Below are 22447 nucleotides of genomic sequence, written 5' to 3'. Positions count from 1 at the left end.
ATCTGGTCAGTCAGTGCCTCAATTCCTAGATGTCTGTGCCAAGTCTTCCTTGAGTAATCAGTGTCTCTTCAATATTCTTCAGGGTATCTTTGCCTTTAGTAGTACCAAAATATTTTCCCAAATATTTAATTTCTGTGGACCTCTTTTTTTAGGAACTGGGGATTTATTTTTGCTAGATTCCTCCCCCATTGCCTCCCCCCCATACTGTAAATCCATTTTCTGGGCATTTAAAGCACTTTCCATGGTTTCTGTCAGCAATGCAGAACAGACTATGTAACATAATCATAGAGGTGTCTAAGAATTACTGTATTTTTTTAAGTAAATAATATTTAAAGAAGAGTTTTTGTTTGTTACTACTGCTCTTATTCAGCCACTGTTCTTTTGTATGTAGTCCTAAGATGCTAATAAATAGGGACCTCTTTGAACCTCTGGAATTGGTGACCTCTTCTTTGCCATTAGAAACACTATCAATGTCACATTGATGCCTGTTTTATTTTCCTGGTCCCTCAAGTGCCTCAGCCCAGAGAGCAGAGGAGAGTTTGGTTTGCTGATGGGATCTTACCTAATGGAGAAGTTGCTGATGCAGCCAAATTAACCATGAATGGAACTTCCTCTGCAGGAACTCTGGCTGTGTCACATGACCCAGTCAAGCCTGTAGCCACCAGTCCTCTACCAGCAGAGGTAAGAATAGGAGGGCAGCTAATAGTTACTACTACTTTGCTTAGCATGGTACTATCTGTCTTCTGTCCTTTGTTAAGTTGAATAACTTCTGTGTGAAACCTTCTGTACTTTGGACCTAATTTAATAAGAATAACTTCATTTGTGTCTGTGTCTAAGTAAAGGAAATATGGCAAAATTGACTGCTCTTGTTTGTTCTATATTTGCAAGTTCTTTTCAAGGGAAAGATTGCCAGGTAGACTCAGGCTGGTGCTGTAGGTAGAGGCCAGGCTTAGAAGGTATCAAGATCCCTAAATATTGGTTTTCAAATTATGTTCCTGGGTTCTGTGGTGACCTCAGAAGTATTGTGGAGGAAAGGGTAGAGTGCCCTGAAAATAACTAAGGGACATTGTGTTTGTTTTTCTTCCAGCATCTTCAGTTGTTTTAACTTGTTGTTTCCATTTAAGATTTAAAAAATGAGGGGCTGGAGATATGACTCTGCTCTTCCAGAGGTCCTGAGTTCAAGTCCCAGCAACCACATGGTGACTCACAACCATCTGTAATGAGATCCGATGCCCTTTTCTGGTGTGTCAGAAGATAGCAACAATGTACTCATATACATTAAATAAATAAATAAATAAATATTAAAAAAAAATATTTAAAAACGATGCCAAAGTTGAAGTTTATAAGTCTTTTTCTCCTGGATGGAGTGCTCACAGTTCACCTTATAGTAGGTTTTCACTTTCCTATCTGTAGAAGTCAAGTTACAGTTTTGAAACTAATGGGATTTTCTTTCCTTAAACCTAATATTCAGGGTTGGAGAGATGGCTCAGCAATTAAGGGCACTGACTACTCTTTTAAAGGCCCTGAGTTCAGTTCCTAGCAACCACATGGTGGCTCACAACCATCTATAATGGGATCTGATGCCCTTTTCTGGCACGCAGGTGTACATGCAGATAGATCACTCAGACTTTTTTTTTTCTAATCAAAATCTAATATTAAGAAACACAGAGAATACCAGCTATTTATTTATTTATTTATTTATTTATTTATCCTTGTTGAGATTTAGAAGATTGGATCCAGGACCTTGTAAATGGTAGATTAATAAGGTTTTACCATTGAGCTATAAATACAGCCCCTTGAAACCTTTTTTTTTTTTTTTTTGGTTTTTCGAGACAGGCTTTCTCTGTGTAGCCCTGGCTGTCCTGGAACTCACTCTGTAGACCAGGTTGGCCTCGAACTCAGAAATCTGCCTCCCGAGTGCTGGGATTAAAGGTGTGCACCACCACGCCTGGCTGCCCCTTGAAACCTTATTCTGGATTGGGAGCACACTAAGTTGCAAGCTGGTCTTGATCTCATTCTTAGCTGGGGCAGACCTTGAACATTCCATGTTCTTGCCTCAGCTTCCTGGAAATTTGGGATTGCACGCCTGTGCCACCTGTGTATAGTCCTGCCTTTTTACTCTTTAATTAAAGAATAAAAGTTTGGATACATTTTTATGAAACCTTTTAGAGCAGTTTTCAATTCATGGCAAATTGGAAAAAATACTAAGTTGGGCATATGATTCACATCCTTAATTCCAGCACTTGAGAGGCAAGAGTTCAAGACCAGCCTGGTCAACATAGTGTGTTTCATTCAGAGCTGCATACTAAGACTATGCCTCAAAATAAAACACCCAAACAAAGAAGACAGAGGTTTCTCACATACCCCTGTCCTCATACATATATGCTGTCCATCATTATCCATTTCTTCCCAGAATAAAGCAGTTGGTGAACCTGCATCATGACCATCCAAAGATCAAAGTTCACATTATTGGATAAAGTGTGTACTTCTAAAGTTTCCAGAAATTGTTGTTGTTTAAATGTATGTTTAGAAATACTTGTTCAAAAAGTTATGGACTTTGTAGTGATTGTAATGTGTGTTGTTAGGATTAACTTTACTGGGGCTGGGACTGGAGCACAGCTGGGAAAGTTCTTGCCTTGCTTGCATAAAGCCCTGGGTTCAATTCCCACCACTACATAAACTGAGCATGATATTGAATGCCTGCAGTCGAGGCAGTAGAATCAGAAGGTAAGATCATCCTTAGCTATGTAGTGAGTTTGAGGACAGCCTGGGCTAGAGATCCCATCTAAGGAATTCAAGGGGCACCTGGTGTGGTGGCCCACACGTTTAATCCCAGCACTTGGGAGGCAGAGGCAGGTGACCTTTATGAGTTTGAGGCCAGACTGGTCTATATAGTGAGTTTCAGGACAGCCAAGGCTACATAGTGAGACCTTGTCTTAAATTAAAATAAATAAATAAATTCCAAGTGTTTACCTGTCTTAGTCAGGGTTTCTATTCCTGCACAAACATCATGACCAAGAAGCAAGCTGGGGAGGAAAGGGTTTATTCGGCTTACATTTCCACATTGCTGTTCATCACTGAAAGAAGTCAGGACTGGAACTCAAGCAGGTCAGGAAGCAGGAGCTGATGCAGAGGCCATGGAGGGATGTTCTTTACTGGCTTGCTTTCTATGGCTTGCTCAGCTTGCTTTCTTATAGAACCCAAGACTACCAGACCAGAGATGGCACCACCCACAAGGGGACCTCCCCCCTTGATCACTAATTGAGAAAACGCCTTGCAGCTGGATCTTATGGAGGCATTTCCCCAACTGAAGCTCCTTTCTCTGTGATAACTCCAGCCTATGTCAAGTTGACACAAAAGTAGCCAGTATATTACCCGAATAGTTACTTCTATTTTCCTGGAGTTCTGCTTACGCTCTAATGCTCACACTGTGCCTTGCTTGTCCTAGGCTGATACTTCTCTATTCTCTGGGAGCATCACTCAGGTTGGAAGTCCTGTTGGAAGTGCAATGAACCTTATTCCTGAAGATGGCCTTCCTCCCATCCTCATCTCCACTGGTGTGAAAGGAGGTATGTGGGCTTCAGTGTTCAGACAGAGTAGTTAGTACGTGCCACACATTGCCTTCTGCGTAAGGAAAGGATGATCAGTGATAGCCATTTTTCTGTCTAATAACAAATACAACTTCCACAATGCCATGAAAATATGGCTGTGACTATTCTAGTGTAGCTGTTCATGGTTTTTGGTATAATGTCATTTTTAGTCTCTAGAAAGATATTTCAAACTTTACCAAGCTCTCAAGAGTTGCTTGTGGTTCTAGAGTTCAGCCAGATGCACTCAGGATGCTAATTTACCTTTCATTTTAAAGTATGATAATACCTTCAGGAAGATGCATCAGGAGGACTTAAGCAGCACTTTTGCTGTTAATAGTATCTTTTAGCTGGGTGTGGTAGCACAGGCTTGTAATATGTTTTAATTAAATAGATATATAAATGTATTTGTTTTTCCTTGGTAAAAGATGGTATAAGCAACTGAATTTAACAGATACAAGCTTTATCAAAAGAGAACCCGGTATCTGATGTACTTCATTAAAAAAAATAAACCATTATAATTCCTTATTAGGCTAAAATGTATTAGAATAACCCAAGTTTGTGGTTACACAGCAGCCTTCTTAATAAAAATACATTGTAGGGAGTCCTGGTAATGGAGCAAAGATGTGATCCCAGCTAAGAGTGCTGAGCTGGCTGGGGCAGCGGCCGCTGATGCATGCACAGCAGCATCCAGTCAGTCTACGCCAGAGACGAGTTACTAATACTAGCTTCATTTCTCCTTCATCTTAGCCTTTTCCCTGGTCCCTGTAACCTCATACATCCTGTCTTTTATCTTTTGTACTGTTGCCAGTTACCTTTAGAACGTAGACACTACCACAAATTATAGAAATATTTAATGGACTGCTAGTATAAACTGCTTACTTTATGTGGTTGAGTATTTTTGTGCATGCCTGGTAGTCAAAGAGGCCAAAAGAGGGTCTCCTGGAAGCGGAGTCATGGACAGTTGTGAGCTGCCATGGGGTGCTGGGAACTGAATGAGCCAGGTCTTCTGCAAGAACAGCAAGTGCACCTACATCCCGAGCTGTCTCTCCAGGGTCATTTATCGGAACACGTGCAATCTCTTGCAATCCTTTTTCAGCACCTCTTGTCATTTCACTTCTAACACCTTACCTGTCATTTACAGATTAATTTTTATACTTATATGCTTTTTTCCTTTGCTATGGAACAATGAATGAACTTTATAGAGGGCAAAATACTCATCTTTTTTGAACTATTTCTAAGTAAACTCTGGTCTGTTTTCAAAAACAAGGTACCTACACCTATTTAAATGTCATTGTGGGCACTAAATCAGATATGCCCTTATGTCTATAGCAAGAAACTGGCAACAATTGAGCTGGTATTAATTATTCCTTTCTCCTTTCTCTGTTTGAAACCCTCGTGTATGCCAGGCTTTGAAGCTGCTTAGTTCTCTCAGCCTTTCCCTAGAATGCCTGCAAAGTAACACTTCGCTTTTTTCCTCTATTCTGTTATTCTTTGTATCTGTATTAACACTTTTCTCATTTGCTGTATACAAACTGTAAGTCTGATGCTTTCACTTGGACCATGAAGTCATTAGGTCTTGATTCAGGTTTCTAAATGCTACTGCTTCCATGGGGCTCATCCCATGAAAGTTTGAGTGTTGTCCCATCAGAGGTCGATGTCCCAGCTAGCTCAACACTCTTCAGTTCTGTTGCCCCTGTGCTTTTTTACCAGGACTCCCTACAACAACAGAAAGTTGCTGTATAAGTGAAACTTTATTTTTGAGACGGGGTCTTACTGTGTAGTCTTGGCTGTCCTGACACTCACCATCTAGAGCAAGCTGGCCTTGAACTCACAGAGATCCACCTGGCTTTATCCCCTGATCTCCTTGGATTAAAGGCGTTGGGGGGTCATACTCCTACCTGCCACTGGGGAGGTGAAACGTGGGAGTTTAACTGAGCTGGTATTCCCTGGCTTCCAGGCCTCCAGTTGGAGCTGGAGAACCACTCAGAGAAGTCAGGAACAAAGTGTCTGGGGTCCACGGGCCCGTGAAGGGGCTGGGACTGGGGGCTCCCAAACTCCTTGACATGTGGGTATCACTGAGGCAGAGAGGAAGGAGTTGGAGTTGTGGACCCTGCCAGCTGGGGACAGCATCTAGCCCATGGCTGGGGAAAGGGGAGCTCCAGCTTAGCTCAGCGGTGATTGTCCTTAGCTTGGCTGCAGAAGCACAGAGAGGCCTTCTCCAGGAGGCTTAGGTTGCTGCTCCTCCATGCTCCCCACAGCGATTCTTGATGAAAGAGACAGTCTGGCTCTAAATTGTTTATTGTCTGTCCATTGTGGAAAGTAGATGCATACTGTACTGTACCAACTTCTCAGGACAGATCCACGGAGGACTGTCTGCAAAGGAAAGCTTATTGGCTAAGCCCTCAGGACCCCTAGGTACCTAATTAGCATAGATAACTGTTCTGGGTCTGCTTGAGCACAGGTCATGTTCCCTATATGAGAAGTGTGGCACGTGTTCCAGGCCAGGGATTTGGCAGGGAACAGGAGGGCACCTACTGTCTCAGGTGTGCCACTCACCAAGTCCCCAGGTCTCAGACCCACTCTACCTTAGCAAGTTTCCTGGCATGGTTTTACCTTCCCACAGGTATGTGCCACCACACCCAGGTATTTTAATATGTCATACTTTAACAAAGAATTGTAATCGTTTATTATTAAAAGAAAGTCATATTGCTTGGCTCTGTTTTGATACTACAATCTCTTCACTGTAATTTTGCAGCTTTTTATTTTAATAGGATAACTTATTTTAAAAAAATTAAATCACTTTATATTTTTCTTTCAAACATATTTTCATTGAAAGGAAGGTCAAAAAATCAGTTTTTATTTCTTTTGATCAGTGAAAAATAGTATCCTTTTTTTGATATACTTTAGCAGAACAGCACTGAAGTTTCAATTTTTAATTCCTCTTCCTTATTTCTAAGTTTGAATCTCTGATTATTGGTCATGATTTTGACTTCATACTGAGATGAACACCATTAAGAATGAAGTGGTCGCTGGGTGTGGTGGCGCACGCCTTTAATCCCAGCACTTGGGAGGCAGAGGCAGACAGATTTCTGAGTTCGAGGCCAACCTGGTCTACAGAGTGAGTTTCAGGACAGCCAAGGCTACACAGAGAAACCCTGGCTCGAAAAAAAAAAAAAAAAAAAAAAAAAAGAATGAAGTGGTCAGGTAGTTCAGTATGTGCTTGCAGAATCAGGGGAGGAGTGCATTGGATCTCTCTAGTATTAACTTGTCTGTGCTTGCCGTCTCAAGTGTGGCTTACTAATGATTTCAGTGATCTTTGTGGTAAATTCTCAGATTTAGAGAAACTATTTCAAGAAAATAGTTACTTATATTTTTCTAGTGCATTAAAAAAGTCTAATGTAAGGGTCAAATAATTAAATAGAATAAAAAAATCAGTTTCCCTCTGTCCCGATTTCTTGACATCTTCTCCATAAGAATCCCTAGTATATAATCATCTTTTAATGTAGTTTTGATTGTTGGTCTTAAAACATTTGTTCTGTGACATTTTTTGTTAAAATACTTGAACATTTTTGTTAAATAAAAAGGTAGAGCAGATGTGAAACAAACCATTTTAGGGTTTATATATAGGACAGCTTTATTTTCATTCCAACCAGGGTATATGCAGGGAAACCATGGGTACAGACCATGACCTGTGTCATCCTATTTATAAATCAAGTGCTTGTCTCTTCTGTGTGACGAGTCATCCCATTCTCCACCAGATTTCCTTCACGGTTTGTCCCTTTAACCAATCCATTACAATGGTTTTTTTCTCTTACAGATTATGCTGTGGAAGAGAAACCGTCACAGATTTCAGTCATGCAGCAACTGGAGGATGGTGGCCCTGACCCACTTGTCTTTGTTTTAAATGCAAATTTATTGTCAATGGTTAAAATTGTAAATTGTAAGTTAGAATTTTTTTAATTAAAAACAATTTAAACACATACTTTTTAGAGTCTTTATAATCTTCACACAAAAATATTTTAGTATATAATCACATCCTACTGGAACCAGTTGTGAAGAAGTTGGTCCCTATAAACCAGCTGTGAACCTCACCTTCAGGCAGAGGTGAGACAGGTGACTTCTCCATGGAGGAAAGTCAAAAAGTCTTGCAGTGATGTGGGCTCAATTCTTGACATGGGTATGTTAAGTCACAACTCATGACTAGAATAATTGTTAGTAAGTTACCCAGGGGAGCAGCCAGTTCATAGCAGATCTTAAGGTCCAGAAGCTTTGGTCACCTTATGTGCAGAAAAGATGTTCTACATAATAGATACTCAAGCTGTGATACTAAATTATCAGAAGAAACTTGAACTCTTGATGCTGGCAGTATGTGGGCATCAGTGTAAGAAAGAAGACAATAGCTTAGATTTTGACTCTTTCTGGTATATATTAGAAAGTAAGGACTACATTTATCCTGGAAGAGGCAGTTTGCAGGGAATGCCCTCCAGTCTCCACTGTGTGCTTGTTTTATGTTGACCTTAGAGACTAGAAACACCTCTGCGTGCTTCCTTAGAAATTGTCCACTGATGAGATGGCGGTTTCTGCCTCAGCCATTAATTATACCTTTATATATTTGACCTGTTGTTAATGTTACCCACTTTTCATTCCAAATTAAATATTGTTTTGCTTGAAATTTCAGTTTACCACATCCAGTTTATGAGTTACAATTAGAAATTAGCTAAACTCTCCATTTGAGGACAGAAGCCATCCAGTGCTTTTTCCTAGTACAGTATCTTGCCCAAAGAAGTTGCCCAATAAATGATTATGGAACAAAAAAGAGAGAGAAATTAGCTAGCCTACAGTTCCTGAAGCACCTGATTATTTTTTTTCACAGTAACATAGAGGACTGTATCTTTGTTGGCTATTTAAGTCTTAAATATATTTTCTTTTTTTTTTTTTTACTTCTTTTAACTTCCTTCCAATTATTTTCCTAAGTATCGAGGAACAAACAAACAAACAAAAGCATTGCCATATTTTATTTTCTACAATGATTCTTTGTTTATATAGTGACCATTTAAAATTTAAAGTTGAATTGTATGGGCTTACATGACCTTTCAGTTTCTTTCCTTTTTTGCTGTATTGTAACATTTCTTTGTATCCTTTTGTGATCACTTACTAAGAAGAATGTATTTTTACTTCCCCTTTAGATGTGAACAGGAAGTGCTGGTGTTTTACAACCAAAGGGATGCATGCAGTGGGTCAGTCTGAGATAGTTATTCTGCTGCAGTGTCTGCCAGATGAGAAAGGTTTGCCCAAGGACATCTTTAATCACTTTGTACAGCTTTACCGGGACGCCCTGGCAGGTAGGAATGCTTTATAACTTTGCACCATTGTAGATGATGAAAATATGAACTCATATATAAAACAGTCCTGTTAGATGTGGAAGCGTGACATTGAACTTTTATATTTTCTTACAGTGCTGGGAATTGAACACAGATCCTTATTTGTGCTAGGCAAACACTCTACCATTGAACTATATTCCAGCCCTTGTACTTTATATTAGAGGCAAGTTAGAACTTTCCATAGTTGGAAACATTATATATTTTATTACTTTCTGTGATTCTCTTTATTTACAAAGGATAGACTCAAAATTATAAGAGAATCCATTGACCTTGGGGTAAGCATGTTATTTGGAGTTCCTAAGGGTCGTAACATTGGTATCAAGTAGAAGGACCCTTAATCTTGAGTCATCATCAGATCCCCCTTGCTGGCTGCTGCCGTCAGGAGCTGGCCCTGTTCCTGGCCTGAGCAAAGTGGGGAGAGCTGGCTCAGCCCAACATTACCCCATCGATCAACTTCTGGAGTGTGTGAAAGGGCCTGTCCTGCAGGATCTCCATGACACAGGGCAATAGCAGGAGTCTGGGTGAAGTATTGATGGTGTAGCAGAAGCTAGAGGCCTCCAACCAGACCAGTGGCTTATTGCAAGTGAAGCTGTTTGGGCAAAATAGTATACTGAGCTTCCATGCAAGATGTTAGGGCAGAGAGAGGTGGATTTCTTGGGGGATTACTGGCTACCTTGGAATTAGCCACAGTGAAAGAGCTTGTCTCAAAAACATAAAGAAGATTGGCTCTTGAGGAATGACATCCAGGGTTGGCTTCTGGCCTCCACACACATATGCACACATGTGCAAATTCACACATACACAAAATAAAGTTTTTGCAAATACGGGTTTTTCACAGGGAAAGATTGGGAAATTGTGTTTGGTTGTGTCTTGCTTGGTTTTTGGTGATAATAATTATTTAAAATATGATTGATTTCTTGACAGAAAATAATGAACTTTTTGTTTTAGGGAATGTTGTAGGCAGCTTGGGACATTCTTTCTTCAGTCAGAGTTTCCTGGGCAGTAAAGAACATGGTGGGTTCTTGTATGTGACGTCTACCTACCAGTCACTGCAAGACCTGGTGCTTCCAGCCCCTCCTTACCTGTTTGCGATTCTCATCCAGAAATGGGAAACTCCTTGGGCCAAAGTGTTTCCCATTCGACTCTTGTTAAGACTTGGAGCTGAATATCGACGTAAGTATAGATGTCTTTAAAGCGTACAGCCAGGACATGTAATTAAATAAAATATGAAATATTTGATCCCCCTCTGGTGTTACAATTCAATAAGAAATAACCTTTGGAAAAAAAAGGCATACTAAATATGACCAGTGTCTGAATGTACTTGGCTATCATGGAAAGAGAGAGAATACCAAATGAGGACCTTCATTGTATTTCTTCCTTTGCAAATTTATTCTTTTATCATTCACTGATAAAAACATCATATTTAAAATAATTAATTTGAAAAGGTATCATTTTATAGTATATCTGTATGCATTTTTGTTATTACTTGGTTAGAAACATTTATAAAAATTTGTTTTGCTTGACTAATGGTATTGCAACGACTCTCAACTTGGTAAGCTATCTGACGAGTCTTTTCTGCCCATGATTGTAGCAGTAGCAGTACGTGTGTGTGTGTGTGTGTGTGTGTGTGTGTGTGTGTGTGTGTGCGCGCGCTTTTTTAAGACATTAAAGATGAATGTAAGCTTTACTTTAAGTTTTGTATCTTTACTTAAAGTGCTTATCTAGGGCTGGAGAGATGGCTCAGCGGTTAAGAGCACTGACTGCTCTTCCAGAGGTCCTGAGTTCAATTCCCAGCAACTACATGATGGCTCACAGCCATCTGTCATGGGGTCTGATGCCCTCTTCTGGTGTGTCTGAAGACAGGGATGTACTCACATGAATTAAATAAATAAATAAGCAAACAAACAAACAAATAAATCTTTTTAAAAATATATAAAAAAGTGCTTATCTAAGGATAAGAACTCTTGAGTATGGTGTTCAGCTGCACATTTACTAGTAGTATAAGTTTAGGAAAGTAATTTAAGTTTTCTGATCATTAGCTTCTCAAATTGTCAGGGTTTTGTTTTGTTTTATATAATGGTGATCTAAATTCTTGACTCATGTTACACTATGCTGTTGAAGGAATAAAGTAAAACAATAAATGAAACATTAATATATAAATGAGTAAATAATAATATGTTCTCAACAAGTCATCTTTTGTACTAGTTTACTTTTTGTTACTGTGATAAATACCACAACCAAAAGCAACTTGTAGAGAATATTTCAGCTTATAGATTGCTGTCCTTCATTAGAGAATCCAGGATAGGAGCTCAAGGCAAGAACCTGGAGGTAGGAACTGAATGAAGCAGAGACTATAGGAGAATGCTACCTAATAGCTTGCTCCCAAGCTCACTTCAGCTCCCTTTCTTTTACAGCCCAGGTTCATTTGCCTAGGAATGGCACTGCCATCAGTGGCCTGGGCCCTCCTATATCAATTTGCAATCAAGAAAATGCCACTACACATATGTCCACAGACCAGTCTCATGGAGACAGTTCTGCAGTTGGGGTTCCTTCTTCTCAAGTGTGTAAAGTTGACAACTAAGATTAGCCATCACACCTATTTTTTTTTTTATTTACGTGTTATTCATTGATTAAGAATTTGATCAAGGGGCTCAGGAGAGATGGCTCACCATTTAAGAGCACTTCTTGTCTTATAAAAGACCAGGTTCGGGCTGGTGAGATGGCTCAGCGGGTAAGAGCACCGACTGCTCTTCCAAAGGTCCCGAGTTCAAATCCCAGCAACCATATGGTGACTCATAACCATCTGTAATGGGATCTGATGCCCTCTTCTGGTGTGTCTGAAGAGAGTGACATTGTACTCACATACATAAAATAAATAAATATTAGAAAAAAAAAAAAAAAAAAAAAAAAGACCAGGTTCAGTTCCGAGCACACAGTAGTTTACAACTACCCACAACTCCAGTTCCAGGGGATTCAGTGACCTCATCTGATCTATGGAGCTACCAGGCACACACATGGTACACTGACATACATGTAGACAAAGCACTCATACACATCAAAATAAAATAAATGTATCTAAGCATATTTAAAAAAAAATAATTCAACCAAGGTCTGGACATGGTAATTTACACCTCTAATCCCAGTAAGGACATGGCAGAGGCAGGGGTCTCTGTGAGTTCAAGACCAGCCTGCTCAATATAGCTCATTCTCAGCCACCCAGAGCTATATAGTGAAACACTGTCTCAAAAAGAAACAAAAACAAACTGGGGGGGAAGGTGTAACCTGCTTTGAATCCCAGCACTCAGGAGGCAGAGGCAGGTGGATCTTTGTGAGTCAAGGCCAGCTTGGTCTACAGAGTGAGTGCCAGGTCAGCCAACCAGAGAAACCTGTCTTCAAAAAGCAAAAAACAAACAAACAAACAAAACCATTTAATTAAAGCCTAGGAGGTGTTTTGAATCCTGGAAATTCAGAAATGGCCCAAATATGATTATAGAATCTTAGGAATACATTTAAAGTGATATATTGTGTTGCAAACCCATGCTTATTGTTAAATTCTTTGGGAGCTCCAACAAGATCTTGATCTTTTTTAATGTTTTGATTGTTTGTTTGTTTATATCTGCATTGGTGCTTTTGCCTGTGTGTGTGTGTGTCTGTGTGAGGGTGTCAAATCTTGGAGTTACATAAAGTTGTGAACTGCCATGTGGGTGCTGGGAATTGAACCTCTGGAAGAGCAGTCAGTGAACTGTTGAGCCATCTCTCCAGCCCCGGTGATCCTGATCTTGATCAAGAATGAAGGAGTTAATTAAAAACACTTCTTAGGTGAAGATGGAACTCTAAAGACAAATGAGCAGCAGAAAGAAACAGGACTGCCTCCAGAGAAGGCAGTGTGTCTCTTTGTTGTGTCCGTCATTTGAAACAGGAAAGCTTGGTCAGTGAGCCAGCCAGGAGTGTCACCTGGTATCTGGCCCTTTTTGTTTGTTTGTTTGTTTTAAGCTTTATTTACCATCGCTCTCTTCAGACACACCAGAAGAGGGCATCAGATCCCATTACAGATGGTTGTGAGCCACCATGTGGTTACTAGGATTTGAACTCAGGACCTCTGGAAGAGCAGTCAGTGCTCTTACATGCTGAGCCATCTCTCCCACCCCATGGTGTCTGGCCTTTCTAAGGAGTGTCTTGACTTTTTGAGTACAAGGGGATTAGGGAGAAATTTGTTTTTCTGGATCGTACCAGTCAGACTGCTTGATAGGACCTGGTGAGTCACCTTGAAATTGCATCAGAAGACTTTTCTGGCTGTCAGAAGATTGACGAGCTCAGGAGTTATCTGTTACCATACTAAATACTTTTTGAGCCCAAGATTTGAAATGTCATAATGTGCCATTATAAATATATTTAAAATTTTTGTCACAATGGTGTTTCTTCCTAGAAATTTAAGCTTCTGAGTTTAATCTGATAATTTCTCATTTCTATAGTTTACCCCTGTCCACTGTTCAGTGTCAGATTTCGGAAGCCATTATTTGGAGAGACTGGGCATACCATCATGAATCTCCTAGCAGTAAGTTGGGAATTTTCCTTTCATCTTTCTTGTGCTCGTACAGGAGAAAGGAGAGAGATTTCATTATTTTGTTGACAGCTGTGCCCCTGCTGCTTCAGGCAGATGAAGGTTTATGCTGGTGGAGAACAGAAGATATATCTGCTTTTAAAAAACAGATGGAGCTCTTGGATGGAATACAGGATTCCAGCCCTGATTATACTTTCTAGGCAATGACCTTGGAGGATTCTTGTAAGGACTAGAACACTTTAGAAATAAAGACCTGGCATTTTGTCTTGTTTTCATTGTAAGAATGACATCTGCCATCTCTATATAGTTCACTACTGAGCCAAAAATTGATCTAAGGTTATGCTCAAATAAATGCCAATAAGGCTTCTTCCCCTCATGGATCTGAGTATGGACTAGGAGTTACATTTCCCGTCTGTTGATCTCTCTCATGTCTTTGCTGTATGTGTGCAGGCTGAATGTTTTGGACAAAATTTTGGTCAATTAAAGTTTCTGCTACATTTTTCACTAAAATGAATCTTAGATATTTAGAGTGTTGGTGAAACTCCCTACACCACCTCCCAGAACTGCTTGTTAAAATCTAACTAGTCTACATGAGTTCTACGAGTTGTCAACTGACCCTCTGTGTGTGTGTGTGTGTGTGTGTGTGTGTGTGTGTGTGTGTGACAGAGAGAGACAGAAAGACAGAGAGATGTGAACATTTACATGCAACAGTGTGTCAGTCAGAAGACAACCGCAGGCGTCTATCTTTGCCTTTAACCTTTTTTGAGGCAGGGTTCCTTAATATTCACCATCACATACAGACTTGCTGGCCCTTGGGTTTCCAGGGTTTCTTCCTGCTTTTGCCTCCTGTCTCCTTCATGTACAGGTATTGGGATTACAAAAACACCATGAGTCAAACTTTTTCTTGTAATTCAAACTCAAGTCTTCATGCTTTCACAAGAAGCATTTTTACCTATTGAGCCATTTGCCCAGCCCCATCATCCCTATTTATTAGCCAGTAAGATTGTTGCCCTGTTTTGTTGTTGTTGTTGCCCTGTTATTGCCCTTAGTAGCCTCATTACATTTTTAGTTTGAGGCCGTCTCATTTAATTGTTCATGACCATTTGTGATCCTCCAGCCTCAGCCTCTAGAGTAGCTGGATTACAGGCATGAACCACTGGTTTTTGTTTTTGTTTTGTTTTGTTTTTTTAAAAACTTTGGGGTGGGGATTAAGTGTGTGCTGGAAGTTCTTTTTTAAGGGAGAAAGACTTTTTGCCCATCTCTGTGGGAAAGTCACAGCAGTAGGAAGTAGAGGCAGCTGGTCACGCTGCATCTAGAAAAGCAGACCGTGACCAATGCTGGTGCTCAGCCTGCTTTCTCCTTTTTACTGAGTGCAGGACCTGCAACCCTTAAATGATGCCTCCCAGTTAAATTGGGTCATCCCACCTCCATTAACTCAATCTAGATAACCCCTTTCAGCTGTTCTAGAAGTTTGTCTCCTGTGTGACTCTGGATCTAGTCAAGTTGATAATATTAACCATCACACTCCTTTACTTTTTAAACTCAGCTATCTTTTTAAAACATCTGAAAGCCAAGTTTTTGTGACTTTGACCTGTGATCCTCCCCAGTTACAGTGGTGAGGCAAAGGGATCATCACAAGTTTGAGTCCAGGCACCACTGTGATTTCAGTGTGTGGAGAGCTGGATATTTTTGTTTCCCATCAGTAGACTTGTGCTCTGTTGCAAGTAGCACAGTCAGAGTACTTAGAAATACCCCCTCTTCCCGTTCTAGGCTGTATCTCTATGATTTTGAGTTTCAGCTTCTTATTCCAGCTATTAATGAAATTCAGAGTGATTTAAAAATTCTTCTTCTTTCATCATATTCCATATCCAATCCCTTGACAAATATTGTCAGTTTTTTCTTAATCTGACAGATTTTCGATCTCTTTGGAACTGTTAACAGTTTAAGGAATCACTGTCTCTCCCCTGAATTATTTTTATTATGCGTATCTCACTCCTCTCATTATCCTTTCTCTCCACCTAGTCTTCATAAAAAAATAAAAACAGGCCAGAAACTTCCTCAGACTAGAAGGCAAACATTTTGTGATATCAGGTGTGGCAACTCAGATCTGTAATCTCAGCTCTGAAAAGGCTGAGGCCAAAGAACTGTGAACTCAAGGCTGGCCTGCAAACTTACTACATAGTAAGTTCCAAGGAAACCTGGTTACATAACAAAACTTTGTCTAAAAAATTAATAAATAAAAAGAAGAAAAATAGTATCAAGCCCTTTAGTGATGACATATAAGAAACAATGGCATCCATATAAATATCCTTTATCTTATTTATCCTTCTACTTATTTCTGCTTTGCTCAGGACTTCCGAAATTACCAGTATACTCTGCCAGTTGTCCAAGGTTTAGTGGTTGATATGGAAGTTCGGAAAACAAGCATCAAAATTCCCAGCAACAGATATAATGAGGTAAGATTTTTACCATGAAGGGGCATTTTTTTTCATAATTGAAAAAAATTATGTGTATAATTGAATATAAATTTCATCTTTACTTGTAATAAACTCAGTTTGTATTAAATTTGATTTAATTCATTTATGTAAAGTTTCATTGTAGAAAAGTAGAGTGATAAATTCCAGACTTTTACAGTAATTGGTTATGTCATTTGATCTTTCAATATTGTGATAATATTGCATTTTTATTCAAAAGTATAGTTAGCTATAGCATAGCTATAAAATTTCTGGTGGAATTTATTATTTCTTTTTTCCCTAGTATAACAAATGCTTTGTTGTTCATTTGTTTTGCTTTTTTAGTTGAAAATAGACTTCTTTTTCATAAATTAAGGTTCCGATTAAGGTTTCCCCTCCCCCCAGTTCCTTCCAGATCTTCTTTGACTTCCCACTCACTCAGATCTACACCCCTTCTCTCTTTTTCTCTCAGAATGCAAGCAGGAGTCTAAAAAATAATAAAGTGATGTAAGGCAGCATAAGATAAAAATAAAACCAAACAAACTGGAATAGGATGAAACACACAAACTGCCAGGAGAAAAATCCAAAGAGAAAGCACCAGAAACACATATAAATGCAGAGGCACATATTTGCATACACAGAATAAAAGGTATCAGTTGCTAATAAGGTGACCTTATTTGAAGATAGGGTCTATTCTACAGCACAATTTAAACGAAATAATTTAGGGAAGCCATAATACCATATGACTAATACTATGAAGAGAAAATACAGCTACAGATCCATATAGAGACGTAAGGGGACAACATGGCTGGTTTTGGGCTTTTTTTGTTTTGTTTTAGAATTATTTATTTATTTTCTGTATGAGTACACTGTAGCTGTCTTTAGACACACCAGAAGAGGCCATCAGATCCCATTTCAGATGGTTGTGAGCCACTATGTGGTTACAGGGAAATGAACTCAGGACCTCTGGAAGAGCAGTCAGTGCTCTTAACTACTGAGCCATCTCTCCAGCCCCAAAGTAGCTGTTTTTAAAACATATTAAGACCCCTAGAATAAATCTTTCTTATGGCTCTTGGTGAAAGAATCTCTGATGACTTTAGTACGAGACCTCTAAGTTCTAGGATTATGGGATAATCCACTTCTGTAGTTTGCGCCACCAAATCTGTGGTGCTTTGTTACGGGGATACTGGCTCCCTAGCTACAAGTCTACTGCAAAAAGCCAGTCAGGACCAATGTAAAGAAACAAAGGCAACAGACAGTGGAGCATGAAGAGAAGCTCATTATTTCCTTAATTTACTGCCTGCATCTTCCAGGCCATAAGACAAATAGACAGAACTTAAGCAGACCTGAGGTCTCCCCTAGTTGAGTTGAGGAGATAGAGTTGAGACTACAGGGAGACTTTGATGGCTAGAATTTGCAGGCAAGTTTACCAGAAATGGAAAAGCTCAGGAGAGCCACAAGGGTTTTGTGTTGAATACATGTACATGAAGAAAATACTGGAAAGAAACAGAACAATTATCATAAATCCTATTCCTGTTTTCTTACTAGCCATGTTATACATAAAATAATGTTACTAAGCCACCTTAAGTTGAAGAGAACTTAAAAAGATGAGTGTCAATGAGGTAGGTTAGTGGGTAGAACTTGCTGCCAAACCTGATGACCTGAGTGCGTTTAATCCCCAGAATCTGTCCACTTGGTAGGGGGAGAAACCAACCCTGACAAGTTGCCCTCTAATCTACACATGTGTATCATGGCACACAGAGGTGCATACAAACATAAGTAAGTACTTTAAAAATAAACAAGTGAGCTGTTAAGAGAAATATGCTTCATTTTAAAAAATCAAATTTTAGGAGAATAAAATAGGAAATTCCAGGATGAGATGGCAGATTAGAAGCTTCTACCATGTAACATGATGAATGAGAAAAGTCAGGCATTAACTACTGCAGAGCAGTATATGAGAACATCAGAAATCACCAAGATGATAGCACAGCTGAACAGTATGGGGAAACAGAAGGATACCACAATGAGAAGAGCTCAACGCCCAGTGGCTGCCAGTGTGAAGAGGGACAGAAGCTTCATCCAAAAGATAAGCCAGATAACCTTGGCGGGAAGAGACTGGCAGCCCTTGCTGCCTCACAAGCCCATAGCTCTTGCAAGGCTGACCCTAGTTGGATGTTGTTATGAAATAACGACTCCTGCAGTAAGAGGGCTCAGCAATGGAGAGGAGTTCTGTTGTGTCACTCCCCAGACACTGTATTAAAGACCAAGAGAAGTAGTAAGGGAAAATCACAAGTCGGGGAGCCTGTGCCCAACCTGCCGTAGCCCCAGGGTGGAGACTGCATAGGAGGTAGTGGTGGAGGTCAGGTACCTGCACACCGAACGGTTAAGGAGACTTGCACATGATGCCTAGTGGCTAGGTCTGTTGCCTGAGGAGGACCACAGAGCCTGCTAGTACTAAGCTTTAGTCAACCAACCTTTGTGCCAAGAGGCTCACTACCACAGGGTCTGAGAATTTGGAAGCTGAAATGGATATTTGACATCTACAGCCTCATCCCCAGCATGGTGTTTAATTTGAGTACATTTTCAGACTTGATCTGCCTATATAGATTTCCATGCTGTGTTTGCTTTTCCTGCTGCTGGTGTACTCGAGGCATCCTATGGCTGAGTGCTAGCTACTGCTTGCAGTACAAACTGGGGGTTCCTGGAGCATAGGAGAACCTGCCTACCTCATAAACTGCAAAGCTTAAGTGTGACCTGCAGAAGGCTTCTAGTATACACACACAAAAGTAGAGACAAGACTGTCCAGTGTCTGACTCTTGTCCTGTCCAGAATCAGCACAGTGCAAACTATAGGAAAGGCAAGAGTCTCCAAGACAGCAGACACCAGCCCTGCCCACCTCTCACCTGTGAGACTCCAGTGTTAGAGGACCCAAACAGAAGCTGCTCCAGCATTTCATCTTTCCCTTAAAACAAAGGGAAGAATTTTTGTTCCCAAAGGAAAGGCTATATAGAAACTCATGAAGAAGAAAAAGTGATCCTGGACCCAAAGCTGGAAAAATCTTTGACAAGCACCTCTGACACTGAGCTCTGAAAGCTTGCAGCTGTCCTTGGTATACACAGTTTACTCAAGCATCAACGTTTGTTGGCGAATCAGCCAACATCAAAGGTGGCAAGAGGCCTGTACAGAATGTGGTCAGATGTAAAAAAGTGAAGCTAGTGTTTGAGGATCTATTCCGTTCCGCACATGTGGAAGGAGAGTCTACAGTAAGACCTCAAGAACAGTATAACCATGACCCTGAAGAAATTAGCAAAGTCTCTGGTGACCAGCAGTCACATAAAGTTCAGCCTGACTTTACCTGTAGCAGTGACCTTGCAGCCATTGCTTTTCTGATAGGCAGAAAGTAAACCAGATGATCAAAAGTCTTAACATAGAATCAAATTTATGGCCAGAAATGGAATTCTGGCTTTGATAGAGGCCCTGAGAGAAAATAACATCTTAACAAAGATCAAGATTGACAATCAAGCTGGGCGTGGTGGTGCATGCCTTTAATCTCATCACTCGGGAGGCAGAGACAGGCAGATTTCTGAGTTTGAGGCCATCCTGGTCTACAAAGTGAATTCCAGGACAGCCAGGGCTACACAGAGAAACCCTGTCTCGAAAAACCAAAAAAGAAAAAAAAAAAAAAAAAAAAAAAAAAAGACGGTAAGGCTGAATGAGCTCATATACCAGGATTCTCAAAAATGAGAATGACAGGGGTAGAGCCATTTCCTACCTGTCTCTATCTGCTCTGTAACACATAACCATGACACTCCACTGAGAGGACTATCTCAATCAGTCACATAGCATAAAAACCTGGAGTTCTCCATGCTGATGAGGTATCTAGGTAGGCCCGAGTATTCAGCCAATGAACTTCCCTTCCTGGGTATTCCTTCCTGCAAAAGGTATTTAGTCCCTGGTTCACCCCCAAAAATATGAGTGCATTCTTATCCACCATCAAATAAACCAGTCTGAACAAGCAAGGATCATCTCTTCATTAAGCATTGCAGCTCGGGGGGGGGGGGGGAAAGGTCTTTATCATAAAGAGCCATGGCCAAAACTCCTGGGGAAGGACTTCTCTCCTCAAGCCTCTCCATGCTCTCTGTAGTCACTCTCAGTCAGATCGGGTTCTATCCATCCTGGGCTCTGCCCTTCCCCTCCTGTCATGCAGATGCCTGGAGGGGAAGGTAGACCTGTGGATCCCCAGTTCCTGACTCCCTCTCTAGGTACTATACCAACAGCTCTTGGGTACCGAGAGAAAACGGAACCACTGTGGACTCTCTACATTGGACTTCACCCTGCCTTCTCCTGACTGCAGAGGGAATAATTATTCTTCATATATGGAAAGTATTTACAATAGAAGCCAACAGGCAAATGCTGGTGGACTCCTTTTTGCTTTATGAAGGGTCTCCAGTTGCCAGTTCACCAATAAATCTGATACCCATAATTAGGATATTACCTGGTTCAATATTGATCAGGGTTGTATGCACAGAAATGAGCTTACTGGCAGTCGCAAAAGCTGCTCTTTGTTCCTGTCCCCATTGGAAGCTCGCTCCCTCTCTAGTAACCATTTAGAGGGTCTTTATAATAATCTGTAAATATGGTATTTGATTTCAACAATATGCAAACATACCAATTAGGAACTATATCTGAGTTTTGTCCCTGGTGGTGGGATTAAAGGTGTATGCCACCACGGCCTTGTTCACTGTAACTCCAGAATTTAGAAAACAACTAATTTATAGAGATCAGCCTGTTTTTGCTGGGATTAAAAGCATGGCTACCACTGCCCTGCTCATATATTATATCTTAGCTCCAAATTGCTCCAACTCTTAAAGATTTAGAAAACAAGTTGTAACTCTAATAACCCTTTGAATTTACTTAACACCATTTTAATCTCTTAACTGTTTTTTAATACTAAACAACAAACATGTCGTTTGTTTGTTTGTTTGTTTTTGTTTTTCGAGACAGGGTTTCTCTGTATAGCCCTGGCTGTCCTGGAACTCACTTTGTAGACCAGGCTGGCCTCGAACTCAGAAATCTGCCTGTCTCTGCCTCCCAAGTGCTGGGATTAAAGTCGTGCGCCACCACGCCCGGCAAACATCCTTTTCAAAAGCATTTATGCCAGTAAGTCAAGTGTGCCTTTGGTAAATTATTCAAAAATACTATTTTTTATTTTTTCCTGCATGATCATATGAAAAGCATTTGTTAGTCTTTAGTTAGTTAGTTAGTTAGCATACGTTAGTTTGAACAATGTCTAAGCTGTCTGATAAACTATTGACTTTCCTTATTCAGTACGCCTCTCCTGTTCAGATCTAGGAACAGTCTTTTTGGGTTTTTGAGACAGGGTTTCTCTGTGTAGCCCTGGCTATCCTGGAACTCACTTTGTAGACCAGGCTGGCCTCGAACTCAGAAATCCNCCTGCCTCTGCCTCCCCAGTGCCTGGGATTAGAGGTGTGCGCCACCACGCCTGGCTCAGATCTAGTCTTTATCACTTGATGGTATCCACAGCTTTTTTCCTCCTGTGGAAACAAAGACAAAACTTCTTCAACCTAACACATAGCCGGGTTTCCATTCTGAGGGCAGCAAATCTTTAAACACATACAGGCCGGTTAATTCAGAAGTTTTGCTCTGCTAGCCAGTGTTTTGGCAGCTGTTGTTGTTTGCTTATGTATGACCTGAGCAATCTGTTTAATATTTTTCTCAGAAGCATTTGTTATTTTATAGTTTGTTACTGAGATTGGAGGAATGTTTATCTGTGGTTTGTATTGCTACAACAAATCACATTCCCATAAATTCATGACTCTGTTAGCCATATATGGCTTTAATTTTTCTCTTTGATCTTCTGGCCCTTCAACCCATCTTGGACTTTGTTTCACCTGAGATAAAGTTCCAGTCTCTAGAAGCTGATTACCTCCTGAAAATGCAAAGATTTTGGTGGAATTATTGTTACATCTGCTCCTGTGTCTACTAATCCTTAAATTTCAATGCCATTTTTGTGTATTTTTGGATTTGGCCTCTGATCATTTTTAGCAGTTTTCTTGTTTCTCCTGAATTTTTTGTTTTATCTACTGAAGTTATTATGTCTTTGAGTTCATCCAGAACAGTGTTGTTTTTAACAACAGGCATTAACTTTTTAACTTCTCTGTAGATGCGTTTCTCCAAAGCTGACAGGAAATGATTGAATCAAAGTGGATATCAGGACTTGGCGGAGGTCCCCTAGGGTGTTTCCCATGGCAAAGGATTACCTTGAATGTCCCTTGTTGATCTGCATTTATTAGTCCAATACCTTTATTTACCACACCTTCTGTTAGGGCCTTCTTTTTAAGTTATCTCTAGAAAAAAACCAGTGTCTCCAGGATCATCTTGCCTACAGTCCCTTCCAGATGACCTTGCTTACCACAAGTAAAACATCTGATGTTTTGATTT

General features: G+C 40.3%; 1 protein-coding gene across 2 annotated transcripts in view; it reads left to right on the top strand.

Moving 5' to 3' along the window:
- Zfyve9 (zinc finger FYVE-type containing 9) overlaps positions 1-22447 on the top strand; it is a 133551-nt gene that overhangs the window by 81490 nt on the left and 29614 nt on the right. For both annotated transcript variants that reach the window (XM_021200452.2, XM_021200451.2), the window contains 7 exons: positions 512-681; positions 3449-3569; positions 7408-7530; positions 8777-8932; positions 9920-10144; positions 13444-13526; positions 15884-15988. In XM_021200452.2, the coding sequence (XP_021056111.1) occupies positions 512-681; positions 3449-3569; positions 7408-7530; positions 8777-8932; positions 9920-10144; positions 13444-13526; positions 15884-15988 (983 nt within the window). The remainder of the gene's footprint in view (positions 1-511; positions 682-3448; positions 3570-7407; positions 7531-8776; positions 8933-9919; positions 10145-13443; positions 13527-15883; positions 15989-22447) is intronic.

Source organism: Mus pahari, chromosome 6 (assembly GCF_900095145.1).
Source record: "Mus pahari chromosome 6, PAHARI_EIJ_v1.1, whole genome shotgun sequence".
Classification (NCBI taxonomy): Eukaryota; Metazoa; Chordata; class Mammalia; order Rodentia; family Muridae; genus Mus; species Mus pahari.
This window is presented reverse-complemented; position numbering and strand designations above follow the sequence as displayed.